Here is a 13268-nt window from a genome sequence, read left to right on the forward strand (position 1 = left end):
CACACTCCAGGACTGAAGTGAAATACAAGAGGCATATTGAGGAAACCGTGTTAGAACAGGTGGTTTATATAAGGCAGTGTTTTTCCAAATGACGTTCTGATGAGTCCCCACATGGGCCGTTTGGCAAGCAGGTGAAGAGGCCAGCTACTACAGTCTTTAAGCAGGGCAGGACAGCAGGTGTGTTAGGAAGACTGCTCTACAGTGGAGCCAGAAGCTGTGTTGGGAAAACCATTGAGTAAGTCAGATGAGATGGCACAAGCCCAAATGTATCACTGGCCACTTGTATATAAATAAAAGAGGATGGAGGCATGGGTGCTCCCGAGAAGAAAGCTGAGTTACAGACTGAATGCGTGATACAGCAGGGGAAGGAGAAGACGACTCAAAACTGATGGTGATGGAGAGGTTCATGTTGAATTAAATCCAGCTACTAAGTACTAGGTTGTATGAGAATATGGAAGATAATATGTTGATTGTGTCCCAATTGTAAAAGGAAATACAGAGTAGACTGAAATGATTAACTTGAATATGTAAACTTTATTGCGGTGGCTGACAGTGGGGTTATACCTTAGGTTGGCAGTGAGGATGAACACAGAGCAGACCTGAGAGCTGTGTTCTCGTTTACACCTCAGGTGCTAAGTCAACTGATTTAGAAACCACTAAGCTGGAAAGCCTCTGTGCCTTGTAAGGTGCCCGTGTTAAACTGAAACGTCCTAGGCTCTGTGGCACAGCTAAAAGTCTCATAGCCAGAGTCTGGGAATTGGCTTCTGGTGAGGTAGCATTCACAGGGTAGTAGTATTAGATAACGGAGAGTATTAATGATGAGGCTTTCGGTCGGTGAGGATAAAATCCAAAGCAGGAGAAAACTTGTTGTTCCTCAGAACTGGTGACATGAGCCGCGAACACGTGGTTCAGTTTTCTGAAGGATAAGTCACCAGGGATTTATAGCCCATCCCCCCTCCCTCAGATAAACTATAAATGAACTAAAAATCTCTCTATCTTTCTCTATATCTCTCATATAAAGATATATTCATTTGCTCTCAGTCTAAGAACGCATATTTAAATGGAAACACTTATTTGAAAGTCCTTAAATTAGTGTTACGGGCTGAATGGTGTCCGTCTCCCAAAACTTGTATGTTGAAGTCTTAACCTGCAATATCTCAGAATGTGACTGTATTTGGAGATAAGATCTTTAAAGAGGCAAGTAAGCTAAAATGAGGTATTCAGAGTGGGCCGTAATCCAATATGACTGGTATTCTTACAAGAAAAAGAGATTAGGACACACACACAGACCAAGGTATGAGGACACAGTGAGAATGTGACCACCTGCAATCCACAGAGAAAGACCTCAGGAAAAAACTAAACTAGCCCACACCTTGATCTTGGACTTCCAGCCATCAGAACTATGAGACAATAAACAGCTGTAGTTTTAACCATCCAGTTTGTGCTATTTTGTTATGGCAGCCCTGGCAAACATAATACATTATGTATTTGAGCAAACTTCATAAACAAAATCAAAAGATAATAACCTAGAAAGATATGGGCTAACATACAAAACACACAAGGGCCTTGAATCACCTACACTCCAGTAACAGTGAGCACACTTAGCACTCAGATCTTAAATACCAGACAGTCTTAAATACCACTCACTGTCCAATAAAGGAAACCAAGGCTCCATGGAGAAGTGGCTGATTCTAGGAATGCAACAGGAATTATTACATGGCATGAGCCAGGTCCATTTTATAGTGCCAGAAAGTAATTAGTAATTGCTTAAAAAACAAAAGTCCCTCCCAATTATAGACGTACAAAGGGACACAGGAACTAACTGAAAGATTTCCCAATGTTCAGAGCTTTTGAGTAACAAATAGATTAAAAACTAAAAAGTATAAAATAAACATACAAGTACATATTGATGTAAATAAATTATTGAATAAATGGCTGGGGGATAATAGACAAATCTCCCATGCAGAAGAATTCCAAATAATTTATATAGCTACTCCACCCTCAAGGAGGTAGAGGTCAACTCCTCACTCAACGTGGCCTGTGCATAGTGACTTCCTTCCCAAGACTACACCATGGAAAGCAAGGTAGGGCAGGGAGTAACCTTACAATGGCGAATCGAACAGGCACCACTTCAGCCTAGTGTTCAGGGTTGACAAAACAGTGATAAGTCATACTAATAGTATGTGCCCTTAATATAATATGATGTGATAGAACTGTGCTTCTGTGATTTTCCTCACCAAAACCCATACAGTCTCTAATCATGAGAAAAACATCAGACAAATGCCTGTCGAGCAGTTTCCTACAGTGTTCAGTTCATGTCCGACTCTTTGCGACCCCACGAACTGCAGCACGCCGGGCCTCCCTGTCCATCACCAACTCCCGGAGTTCACCCAGACTCATGTCCATCGAGTCAGTGATGCCATCCAACCATCTCATCCTCTGTCGTCCCCTTCTCCTCCTGCCCCCAATCCCTCCCAGCATCAGGGTCTTTTACAATGAGTCAGCTCTTCCATCAGAGTACATCAAAGTATTGGCGTTTCAGCTTCAACATCAGTCCTTCCAGTGAATATTCAGGATTGATTTCCTTCAGGATGGACTGGTTGGATCTCCCTGCCGTCCAAGGGACTCTCAAGAGTCTTCTCCAACATCACAGTTCAAAAGCATCAATTTTTGGAGCTCAGCTTTCTTTCTAGTCCAGCACTCACATTCATACATGAAAAACCATAGCCTTGACTACTTTGTTGGCAAAGTTGTATCTCTGCTTTTGAATATGCTGTCTAGGTTGGTCATAACTTTCCTTCCAAGAAGTAAGCATCTTTTAATTTCATGGCTGCAATCACCATCTGCAGTGGTTTTGGAACCCCCCAAAAATAAAGTCTGCCACTGTTTCCACTGTTTCCCCAATCTATTTGCCGTGAAGTGATGGGACTGGATGCCGTGATCTTAGTTTTCTGAATGTTGAGCTTTAAGCCAACTTTTTTACTCTCCACTTTCACTTTCATCAAGAGGCTCTTTAGTTCTTCTTCACTTTCTGCCATAAGGCTGGAGTCATCTGCATATCTGAGGTTATTGATATTTCTACGGGCAATCTTGATTCCAGCTTGTGCTTCATCCAGTCCAGCATTTTGCATGATGTACTCCGCATGTAAGTTAAATAAGCAGGGTGACAATATACAGCCTTGACGTACTCCTTTTCCTATTTGGAACCAGTCTGTTGTTCCATGTCCAGTTCTAACTTGCTTCCTGACCTGCATACAGATTTCTCAAGAAGCAGGTCAGGTGGTCTGGTATTCCTGCAGTGTAGTTGATCTGTATTCCTCAAAACTGTCCAGATCATTTCCCAAGGAGTCTGAGAAATTGTTACAGCCAAGAGTCCTAAGGAGGGAAGACAACTAACTATAAATATGCTATCTTTAATGGGATCCTGGGACAGAAAAAGGATGCTAGGTAAAAACTGTAAGAAATCTGAATAAAGTATGGACTTTGTGAAAGTCATTCAGTCATGTCCGACTCTTTGCAACACAATGGACTGTAGCCCATGGACAGACTCCTCTGTCCATGAAATTCTCCAGGCAAGAGTACTGGAGTGGGTTGCCATGCCCTTCTCCAGGGGATCTTCCCAACCCAGGGATCAAACCCAGGTCTCCCACATTGCAGCAGATTCTTTACCATCTGAGCCACCAGGGAAGCCTGAACTTTAATTAATAATATAGTTTAAATTATTTATTAATTATGACAAATATACCATACTCTGATACAAGGTAGTAGTAATAGGACTAAGTGTAGGCTATTGGGAACTATCTGTACTATCTTCTCAACTTTTCTGTAAAAATAAAACTATTCTAAAACTCTTTTTAAAAATAAACCAAAAGGAAAGTAGACAACAGAATTTCATACACTTCATGTATCAGAAAACCAGTGAACACGGGAAAAAACTCATACTTTAACTATTAAAACATATGAGATGATTATGTATCTCTTATTTAGCTGGCAGACTTTTTTAAAAAATCAAGATACACACGATTGGCAATGTACAGGAATGTAAAATAGAACTCCTTCTCTGCAGTGCATATTTGGTAATAGGCAAAAATGTCTATACTCTTTGAAGCAGCAACATCACAACCAAGAAGTGAATATCAGTGTGCACAGAAATTTTTTTTTTTATTATGTGCAGTAGTGCAAAGACATCTGGTACAAGCTGCTCAAGCTAATATGGGAAGCACTTCCTCTTAAGTTTTCACACCCAACCTGGGAACTTCTTGGAAAAAAATTTTTAATGACTGGTCAACCTGTGATCCAAGGATAAGAAAAATGGGCTAAAAATATTAGCTCTTTATTGACATAGGATAGGAAAGTGGACTGAAGTTCCCTTATGTCCAAGACTTTCTCCTATAATCAACATCCTGGGGCTGATCAAACTAAGACCGCTACTTCCCCTCAGGGACAATCCCTGCTGGGACCAATCTGCCCTTGTTATCAGGGCCAATTTGAGCACTATCTGGTCTAAATTTTGGCTATGAAACTATGACCACAGAAAAATATGATTTTTGACAGTGTGGTCACAATATACTTTAGACTCCAGAGAAAGTTTGAAGAAAATTCCTTTTTAGAATTCTTGCCCTGAGAAAATAACTCCTCCTGTCCCTTAAGAAAGGCTTCCCAGATGGCACTAGGGATAATGAATTTGCCTGCCAGTGCAGGAGACATAGTAGACACTGGTTCAATCCCTAGGTTGGGAAGATTCCCTGGAGGAGGGCTGGCAACTCACTCCAGTAGCCTTGCCTGGAGAATCCCCGTGGACAGAGGAGCCTGGCAGGCTACAGTCTATGGGGTCGCAAACAGTCGGACATGACTGAGTGACTAAGTACAGCACAATAGCAGAAATCTGGAAATTAACCAAAAGCCTATACAGGACTGTTTAAATAAACCATACAAATATCACTGTGGAATGTAGTGAAGATATCAATACTGTGGACTAATATTTGAAGAGAAAAATTCCATGATATATTATGTGAAAATGCCAATGTGTACTGTGTCATGTCATTTCTGTCTCTCTCTCTCTCTCTATATATATATATATATATACACACAAACACACACATATTCCTTGGATCTGGAATTTGGTGAAATAATTTAATGCTATCTGTTCGAATTAAATCCTGTTAGTAATTGTCATTTTATAAGTGCTTTGAGTTATTTTAATATATCTTATAATAAATATATCAAGTATTGTTTCACAGCATTGTCATAATTAGAAATCAGAGTGAAGGACCACTTTTTCCATTATCACAAATTGTGTGTGTGTATGCAAACATTATGTCTGTTTTAGGTTTGCATCCCATGGATAAAAAATGGGATTTGCATAAAGTGTTGCCTGTGGTAATTTCTGACTCATAGGCTGAGGACAATTTTTATTTTACTTTCTGCAATTTTGTATGTTTTCCAAAATGTTCAGGGATCCACAGAATATTTTTTGTCAAATAAAAGATTTTTAAACGGCCATTTTTAAAATTAATCTTTTGTTCCTATAAACCTGTGTAAAATATTGAAACTATCCTTTTTGTTTTCAAAAAACATTTTTTTCCTTTGCTTTTCTGAGTGGATTTAGTTTATACAGCAAGTTTTTGTACACATTTACACTGTCGTGTGGTCTCCATGTACTATCTACTTTTCTATCAGGTGAAATTTTCATGAGCTATTAAAACCATTGTTATGTTTGATTCGTCTTCTTGCACTTTTTGCTTTTAGGTTGGTGTTTGGAATGCTTTATCCTGCATATTATTCATACAAAGCTGTGAAAACGAAAAACGTGAAGGAATATGTAAGTATAGTTTTGTGAGTGATCAGTTCTAGTTGAATGTTTCCACTGTATACAATACTAGAAAAACATTATTTTAGAAACAGCTGGAATAATGTTTTGGGTTAAAAATGTTATATAAATGTAATGAAGTTCGTCTTTTTTTAAAACTAATTTTGAATATAATTCCAAAGTGGAGTTTCAAAAATAGTTTGCTGTCAGTTGGCATTTAAACAAGTATGATTCCCAAATGAGTCATTGCATCTCTATTCAACCTCCAGTAAAATAAGAGGTTGGGAAACTGTCTGTTTTTTAGTCTTATAAATGTATAGGTTTACCTGGAATATCTCTTTGGTCCCAAAATCTTTTCCTTCCTTCATAGGCTTTTGTCATCTTCTAATTGATTAAATATATAGATACCTTACGACTACTGACAATTACAGTCTTTTTTTTCTTCTTGAATCATAGTATATTATAATGACTTCCTCTTCAGTCATCAATCTTTCTTTTCTCTTTCACTTTCCTCTTCCCCATCTCTTAGCTGTTTTTTCTTTTTTTTTTTTTTACTTTCACTAATTTTTAAATGTTTATTATAATAAATTCTTCAAATGTTGTTTTAAGGTACTGGCATACTTTAGTTTTTAGATACAAGCACTTTTCTTCAGTTAACAGTGCTTCTCAAGCTACTTGTGATACAGGGCTACTTTGGGTTTTGTTTTGTTTTTAAATAATTTCCATTATGTCATAGACCAATACTTTTTAAAATAAATTTTAAAAATAGTCACTAGAAAAATGAAGTCAAATTCCAAAAACATACAAAATACTACCCAAACTTTTATTATTAGATGTAGTCGATCTGAAATTATTGTCAATTTTATATTTAAAGCAAAACAGTAACACTCCACAACCTTGCACTAGTCCACACACAACACTCTGCCTTATGGTGTCATATTTTAATTGGAATTCTGTTTTGAAAAATAAAAACAAGACTTGCTCTTCATTTCTAAACACCACAAAAATATAAGCTAGGAGTATACAACTTGCTACTAATTAATTGTACTGGCCAATACAACCCTCATTTGAAAAATTTATGATAGTGTGACTACATGAGATTTTTTTTTTTTTCTGATTCTACTTTATTGTATATTTGAAGTACAGGGTGATATGTTCCTCAGCTCCTACCTGTGAAGTATTATAAACCTAGAATAAACAACAACTGGTATATCTGAGTGTCTCTGTGTACGTATCTGTGAAGTATTCTCATTCCCCTCCCAAATGTACAACGTTTTTGTTGGGAAAAAATTACAAACTGAAAATGAAGTTCTAATGAGGACCTTGTCAGCAGGGTGGCACGCAAATGCCATCCCCTAAATAAAAGATAAGAATATAGCAAAAGGAAATATAAAAGTATGTATGTGTTAGTCGCTCAGTTGTGTCCAACTCTTTGCGACCCCACAGACTGTAGCCCACCAGGCTCTTCTGTCCATGGAATTCTCCAGGCGAGAATACTGGAGTGAGTTGCCGCTTCCTTCTCCAGGGGATGTTCCCAACCCAGAGATTGAACCCAGGTGGATTCAATCCAACTGCATTGCAGGTGGATTCTTTACCATCTGAGCTACTAAGGAAACCCATAAAAGTATAACAAATTACAATGAAGAGAGGCCCTTCATGTGTAAATTAATGATAGAAGAGCAGGAAAAACAGTATTATTCAGGGATTGACCTAAGAACCATTATGACAGTATTACTACATTTCTTACTAAGTATCAATTTAATTTTGTTAATGTTTTTAAGGACTTAAAAACATAGATTTGTGTTTTATTCCCTTAATACAACACTCAAAATTTTACTACTGCATTATTCTATAAATTTGGTGTTAGTAAGAATGGTCTAATCCTCAAATTTTAGTTCTGCTTCATAAGTTAAAGTAATTTAACCTATGGAAGAGAATCCATTCACATTCTTATTCAAACTGTTGGAAAAACTTTAAGACTTGACATGTGCTTATATATTTATATATACACACATACCTACTGCATGCATACATATTTGATATATACTTCACATATTGCCTTGCACATCTTTTTAGAGATTAACTCATAAAACAAAGAATTATCTGTACATAATTTTGCTACAGTATTATGACTCTGGAGCAAGTGTCTTTAACCATCCCTTTGGGAATATCAGAATCATGAGTGATCGAAGGGAAACTGGGGAAGCAAAAAAGCAGGTGGCTGGAGTTTTGATAATTACATGGTAATCAAATCTGCTTCACAAATTAAGCAAGAGCTAGAGTGAAACGGAAAAACAGGCACTGAAACAAGAAAGGCAGGAATCGGCTTTTGACACAGAAGTATGATGCTACTCTGAGACCTCCTGGGGACCGAACTGTCTGCCATCAAGTCTGCTGAAGAGACTAAGCAGAGATATCATACTAGAAAAATAGCATCTTAACGTTTACGTAATTTCTACCAATTTCAAAATACTTCTGTGTATTATTATTTCCAGTTGCTACTACAACAGTTGCCACACATTTACTGGCTTAAACCAAAGCAAATGTTTCTTTTCCAGTCTCAGAAGTCAGAAATCTGAAATGGATCCACAGGCCTCATTCATTTGGAAAACTCTAGGGGAAAATCAGTTTCCTTACCTTTGCTAGCTTCTACAGGTGGCCCACACTCCTTGGCTTACGGCTGTATTCCTCCAGCTTCAAAGCCAGAAACATTGGACTGAGACCTCCTCAAGCTGCTATCTCTCTAGTTCTCCTGAGATAAAAGAAGGTTCTGAAGTCCTCTTCCCCTAATAAAGACTCTCGTGACTACATTGGACTCACCTGAGTAATCCAGGCTCCTTGCCCCATCTGAGGGTCGGCTGATTAGCCACCTGAATTCCATGTGCAGCCTGATTTCTCCTCTAACACTCAACCTAATGTATTCACAGGTTCCAGGGATTAAGACAGGGCCATCTTTGGAGGAGGGAGACATTATTCTTCTGCCTAATACAATATCTCAGTGGCCCTCACTCCAATTCCATAAAGTAGTAAGGAATATTGGACTATTACAGGCTCAGTGAAGTGAATTAACTTGCCCAGGGTCACATGGAGAAGGCAATGGCACCCCACTCCAGTACTCTTGCCTGGAAAATCCCATGGATGGAGGAGCCTGGTGGCCTGCAGTCCATGGGGTCGCTAAGAGTCAGACATGACTGAGCAACTTCACTTTCACTTTTCACTTTCATGCATTGGAGAAGGAAATGGCAACCCACTCCAGTGTTCTTGCCTGGAGAATCCCAGGGATGGGGGAGCCTGGTGGGCTGCCGTCTATGGGGTTGCACAGAGTCGGACACGACTGAAGCGATTTAGCAGCAGGATCACATGAATCATTAAGGCAGGAAAGGTATCAGATTAGAAAATAAATGAGGATTTTTCTTGCTTGAAAAGCAAAAAAGTTGAAACAGCTTTCACCACCAACCAGCGAATATGCCTGTGATTAATTCCAAGGTGGATCTTCTGAGACCCCAGTTATATGGATATTTTCTAAGTGAAATAGCTTAACCAGTACAAGGGCAGGACCCATAAACATCTAAACCAACTGTAAGATGATTAAAGATAAAATGAGAAGTTTTTGAAAGTTCTGTATGGTCTTGGCAGTTCTTTAAATATTTCTAGCATAATTTTATTTGTGATAAAAATTTTGAGTATCATTTTCTTAGTGAGCCTCACCTAAACTTAAGTCATCCGATTTTACCCCTGGTTTATAGCAATTTTATCAAAACTCTGTTCTCACAAAGTTTTCTTGTAATCCCATCCAAATTTGTTTTTTATCTGGTAGTTTCTTAATAAAAGTAACTTTCTTAAAATTTCCCTGTTATATTCTTAATAGCCTTTTATACTATCTGTACTATATTTTTTGTATATATTTGTGTTTATTTCCCCCACCAGATAAGCTCCAAAGAGAGTTTTGTTGTTTTGTTAATTGCTATATTTCTATACCTAGAACAGTACATGTTACATAGTAGGTACTCAATATTTTTTAATGAGTAAAGAAGGAAGAAGAGTTGACTTCTAAGTATATAACAAATATTAAATGGTACTTACAAGAACATGTCCCTTTCTTCAGTGGATGGGTCTAGTTTCTCAGCTTTGATTCTGCTTGTTAAGGAGTACACAGACCAGTCTGACTTATCCCTAAGTCCAGTTATTCTGTGATGTTTGGTTAATACCTAAATTCTACTGATATCTACTTCAAAATTATTCTCAGAAAGCAAACATTTTTGGTTAATTTACTTCTTCCCACCCTAACTGCTACCATTGTCTTTAAGCCTGCAAACATTGTAGATTGCACCTGATCAAACAGATGCTTTATTCAAATCAAAACAAATGGAAAGTGCTGTGTATTTTGGCAACCTTCCTTTCTTCCTTTGCCTATTTTTAAAACGGAGCTTTCCTAGGATATAATTTCCTGCATAGTGTGGCAGCTATGGCCTACTTAAAGTCTTGCAGTCTTGCAGTAATTGAAATGTAAACTTACTGAAGAATTAGTATGGTTTTGCAATTTTTTTTAAGCCTAGACCGTCTCACGACTTGAAAATAGAGTGTTTACTTCCAAGTTGTGTATAATTGCTGTAGCTTTTCTAGGAAACCAGTGTTCTTATTCTAAGAATGTTGGGGAAAGTGGCAATGAAAAGACTGGGTAGCAGTAGTTAGAAATCACAGACATTTGGTCCTGAGATTTACTGTGAGCAAGAACAAAGAACAGGGAAGACTCTGGGAGATTACTTTCTGAAAGGCCCTCCAAAACCTTGTTGACTTAGTTTTTGAAAGTGACCTAATTTTTGACTGAATATTTGGGTGATATGAAGCTGAACAAATATGCCACATGCTTGTCATTTGGTAAAATCTTAAATTGTCTACTAGTTTTGTCTGTTAGAAATTTGTCTACCAGTTATAAAGGGGAAAAATGTAATAAAGAAACTTTGTTGTCAAACGTGTTCCCTAGGCATCTTTTCATATTTTGGATTAAAAACACTCATTTGATTGAAGGGTTTTAATAATTTGAGAAGTATGAAAATTTAATGAATTAAAGGGATTTTTTAAAATTTTATCTATGTTTAATTGAAGGATAATTGCTTTAAAATATTGTGTTGGTTTCTGCAATGCCTCAAAAAGGGGGATTTTTTTTTATTTTTTGAAAATTAGTTTTGTCAGGCTGCATTCCTGTTTATTTTTTATTCTAATCTACTTTTAATTACTTTTTGTTTTTATCAAAGCTTTACTTATTTATAATTTTAAAATCAAACAGTTGTCGAAGGCTTATTATGTAAAACAACAGTTCCCCACCTTCCTCATCTCTATTTCTAACTTTCGAGGAAACTGCTTACAGTTCTTTTATCCAAATCCGTTAGTATTTATTTATACATCTAAATACATGCTTGTATTGCTGTTTCTTAATTTTTCAGATGTATCTCATCAGTTGACTTCCTTCTGTTAAAGATGATTTGTTAGTTACCCAATGTCAGTATTTACTTGCATAATTTCCCTATGGCCTTCCAGTATCATTAGAATGTAATTGGAGTTGGATCAGTATTCAGTGTTTGCACTGTTGAGGCTAAATTAGCAAAAAGCAATAGAGTGTAGAGATAAAGAACTAGGCTGCTTGGCTTATCACCTTGGCCCTGTGCCTTACTAGCTGTATCTTTGAACGGGTTATTCTTTGCCTCACTTTCCTGATCTGGGAGAAAAGCACTGTAGTAGTACTTGCCTCCTCAGGTGGTTGTGAGGATTATGTGAGTTAATGCAACAAAGCATTTAAATCAGCACCTATTATATAAGCTTTTTCAGCATGGAAACACCATTTGCATCTGATGTCTACAGTATCCTGCCATGACCATTCTTTTTCTTCACAGTTATTTGTGATTCGTCATCTTGTTTTTCTGTTTTGTTTTGTTTGCTTATTTGGCATTCTCTGTTCTCTTTGCTTATTTAGACCCAAACTCTGTGACAGATGTGTGAATTTCCTCTCAGTGCATTCTCATCCATTAGATATTCCAGACTGACTCTTAGATCCTCAGGTTTCTTAATCTCCTGTTTCCTCTTTCTTCTTTTACTTCCTCATTTTGATGGATGCCTTTCTTCCCAAGAAGGCTTTTTTTTTTTTTTTTGGAGATGAAAGTAGGCTGAAAGTATTTTCCTTCAGAATTTTGTCTTTTAACTTCTTTAAGGATTTTCTCTACTTCATTTTCACTAATTGTTTTATCTGGGGTTCCTTTTGTTCAGTTAGAAAGCCACTTGGACTGGTTCTCTAATTTTCTGATCTTTTTTCTTCTCTTTCCCAACTCTTTTTTTTTTTGGCTGTATTTTATGATAGAGTTCCTCAATTTTATCTTCTCTTCTGTGTTTAATTTCCAAGGGCTTCTTTTATTCTCTGAACGTCCCTTTTTCGATAGCCTCCTATTCCTACTTTGTTTAAAATAGTTTCCCTTTCATCTGAGGATATGAATGATAGCTCTTTAGACATGTTCTTTCTACATTTCAGTCTCTGTTTTTCATGTGTGATTTTTCTCAAAAGTTAGGTGATCCTCAGTTCTCTACTCATATTTGAATATTATAATGAAAAGCTGATTCAAAGTCCTGAACCCCTGCAGAGGCTTGCTGACTGTGATCTTCACTACAAGGTGATTTAACCAGGCATTTTATTTGTTCCTAGGACTGCCATAAGGAAGTACCACAAACTGAGTGCCTTAAAACAATAGAATTTTATTGCCTCGCTCTTCTGGGGCTGAGATATGGGCAGGGCCACTTTCCCTCTGAAACCTGTTGATGGGAATCCTTTCTTGCCTGTTCCTAGCTTCCAGTGGTTGGCAGGAAGCAGTCCTTGCAATGGTTGGCAGGAAGCAGTCCTTGCAGTGGTTGGCAGGAAGCAGTCCTTGCAGTGGTTGGCAGGAAGCAGTCCTTGCAGTGGTTGGCAGGAAGCAGTCCTTGGTGATTCTTGCCTTGCAGGGGCAGCACTTCAGTCTCTGCCTCTGTTATCCCATGATGTTCTCCCTCATGTGTCTTTGTCTCTGAGTCTCTTTTTTTTCTTCTTTTCAAGACACTAGTCACATTGGATTAAGGGCTCACCATACCCCAAGATGACCTCATCCTAGCTAATTATATCTTCAGTGACCCTGTTTCCAAGTGGGGTCACATTCTGAGGGTTAGAACTTTGCAGTACTCTTGCCAGACTACTGTAACAGAATGCCACACAATGACTAGCTTAGGCCACGTAAAGTTATTTCTCACAGTTCTGTAGGCTGCAAGTTCAAGATGAAGGTGCCATCAGGGTTGGTTTTGGGGGAGGCCTCTTTGTAGCTTACAGACATTCTATCTGTGTCCTCATATGACCTTTTCTCTCTGCATGCAGGGAGAGAGATTTCCTGGGGTCTCTTACTCTTCTTATGAAGTGGGGACCCATATATTGAAATGGAGCCCCATC

At 37.9% G+C, this 13268-nt stretch overlaps 1 protein-coding gene across 1 annotated transcript in view; it reads left to right on the top strand.

The window, feature by feature from the left end:
• Positions 1 to 13268, top strand: part of REEP3 (receptor accessory protein 3) — a 99440-nt gene that overhangs the window by 43097 nt on the left and 43075 nt on the right. Inside the window, 1 exon segment of the mRNA NM_001101961.2 lies at positions 5749 to 5821. Coding sequence (NP_001095431.1) covers positions 5749 to 5821 — 73 coding nt within the window.

The sequence above is a fragment of the Bos taurus genome, chromosome 28, assembly GCF_002263795.3.
Source record: "Bos taurus isolate L1 Dominette 01449 registration number 42190680 breed Hereford chromosome 28, ARS-UCD2.0, whole genome shotgun sequence".
In the NCBI taxonomy this organism is placed as follows: domain Eukaryota; kingdom Metazoa; phylum Chordata; class Mammalia; order Artiodactyla; family Bovidae; genus Bos; species Bos taurus.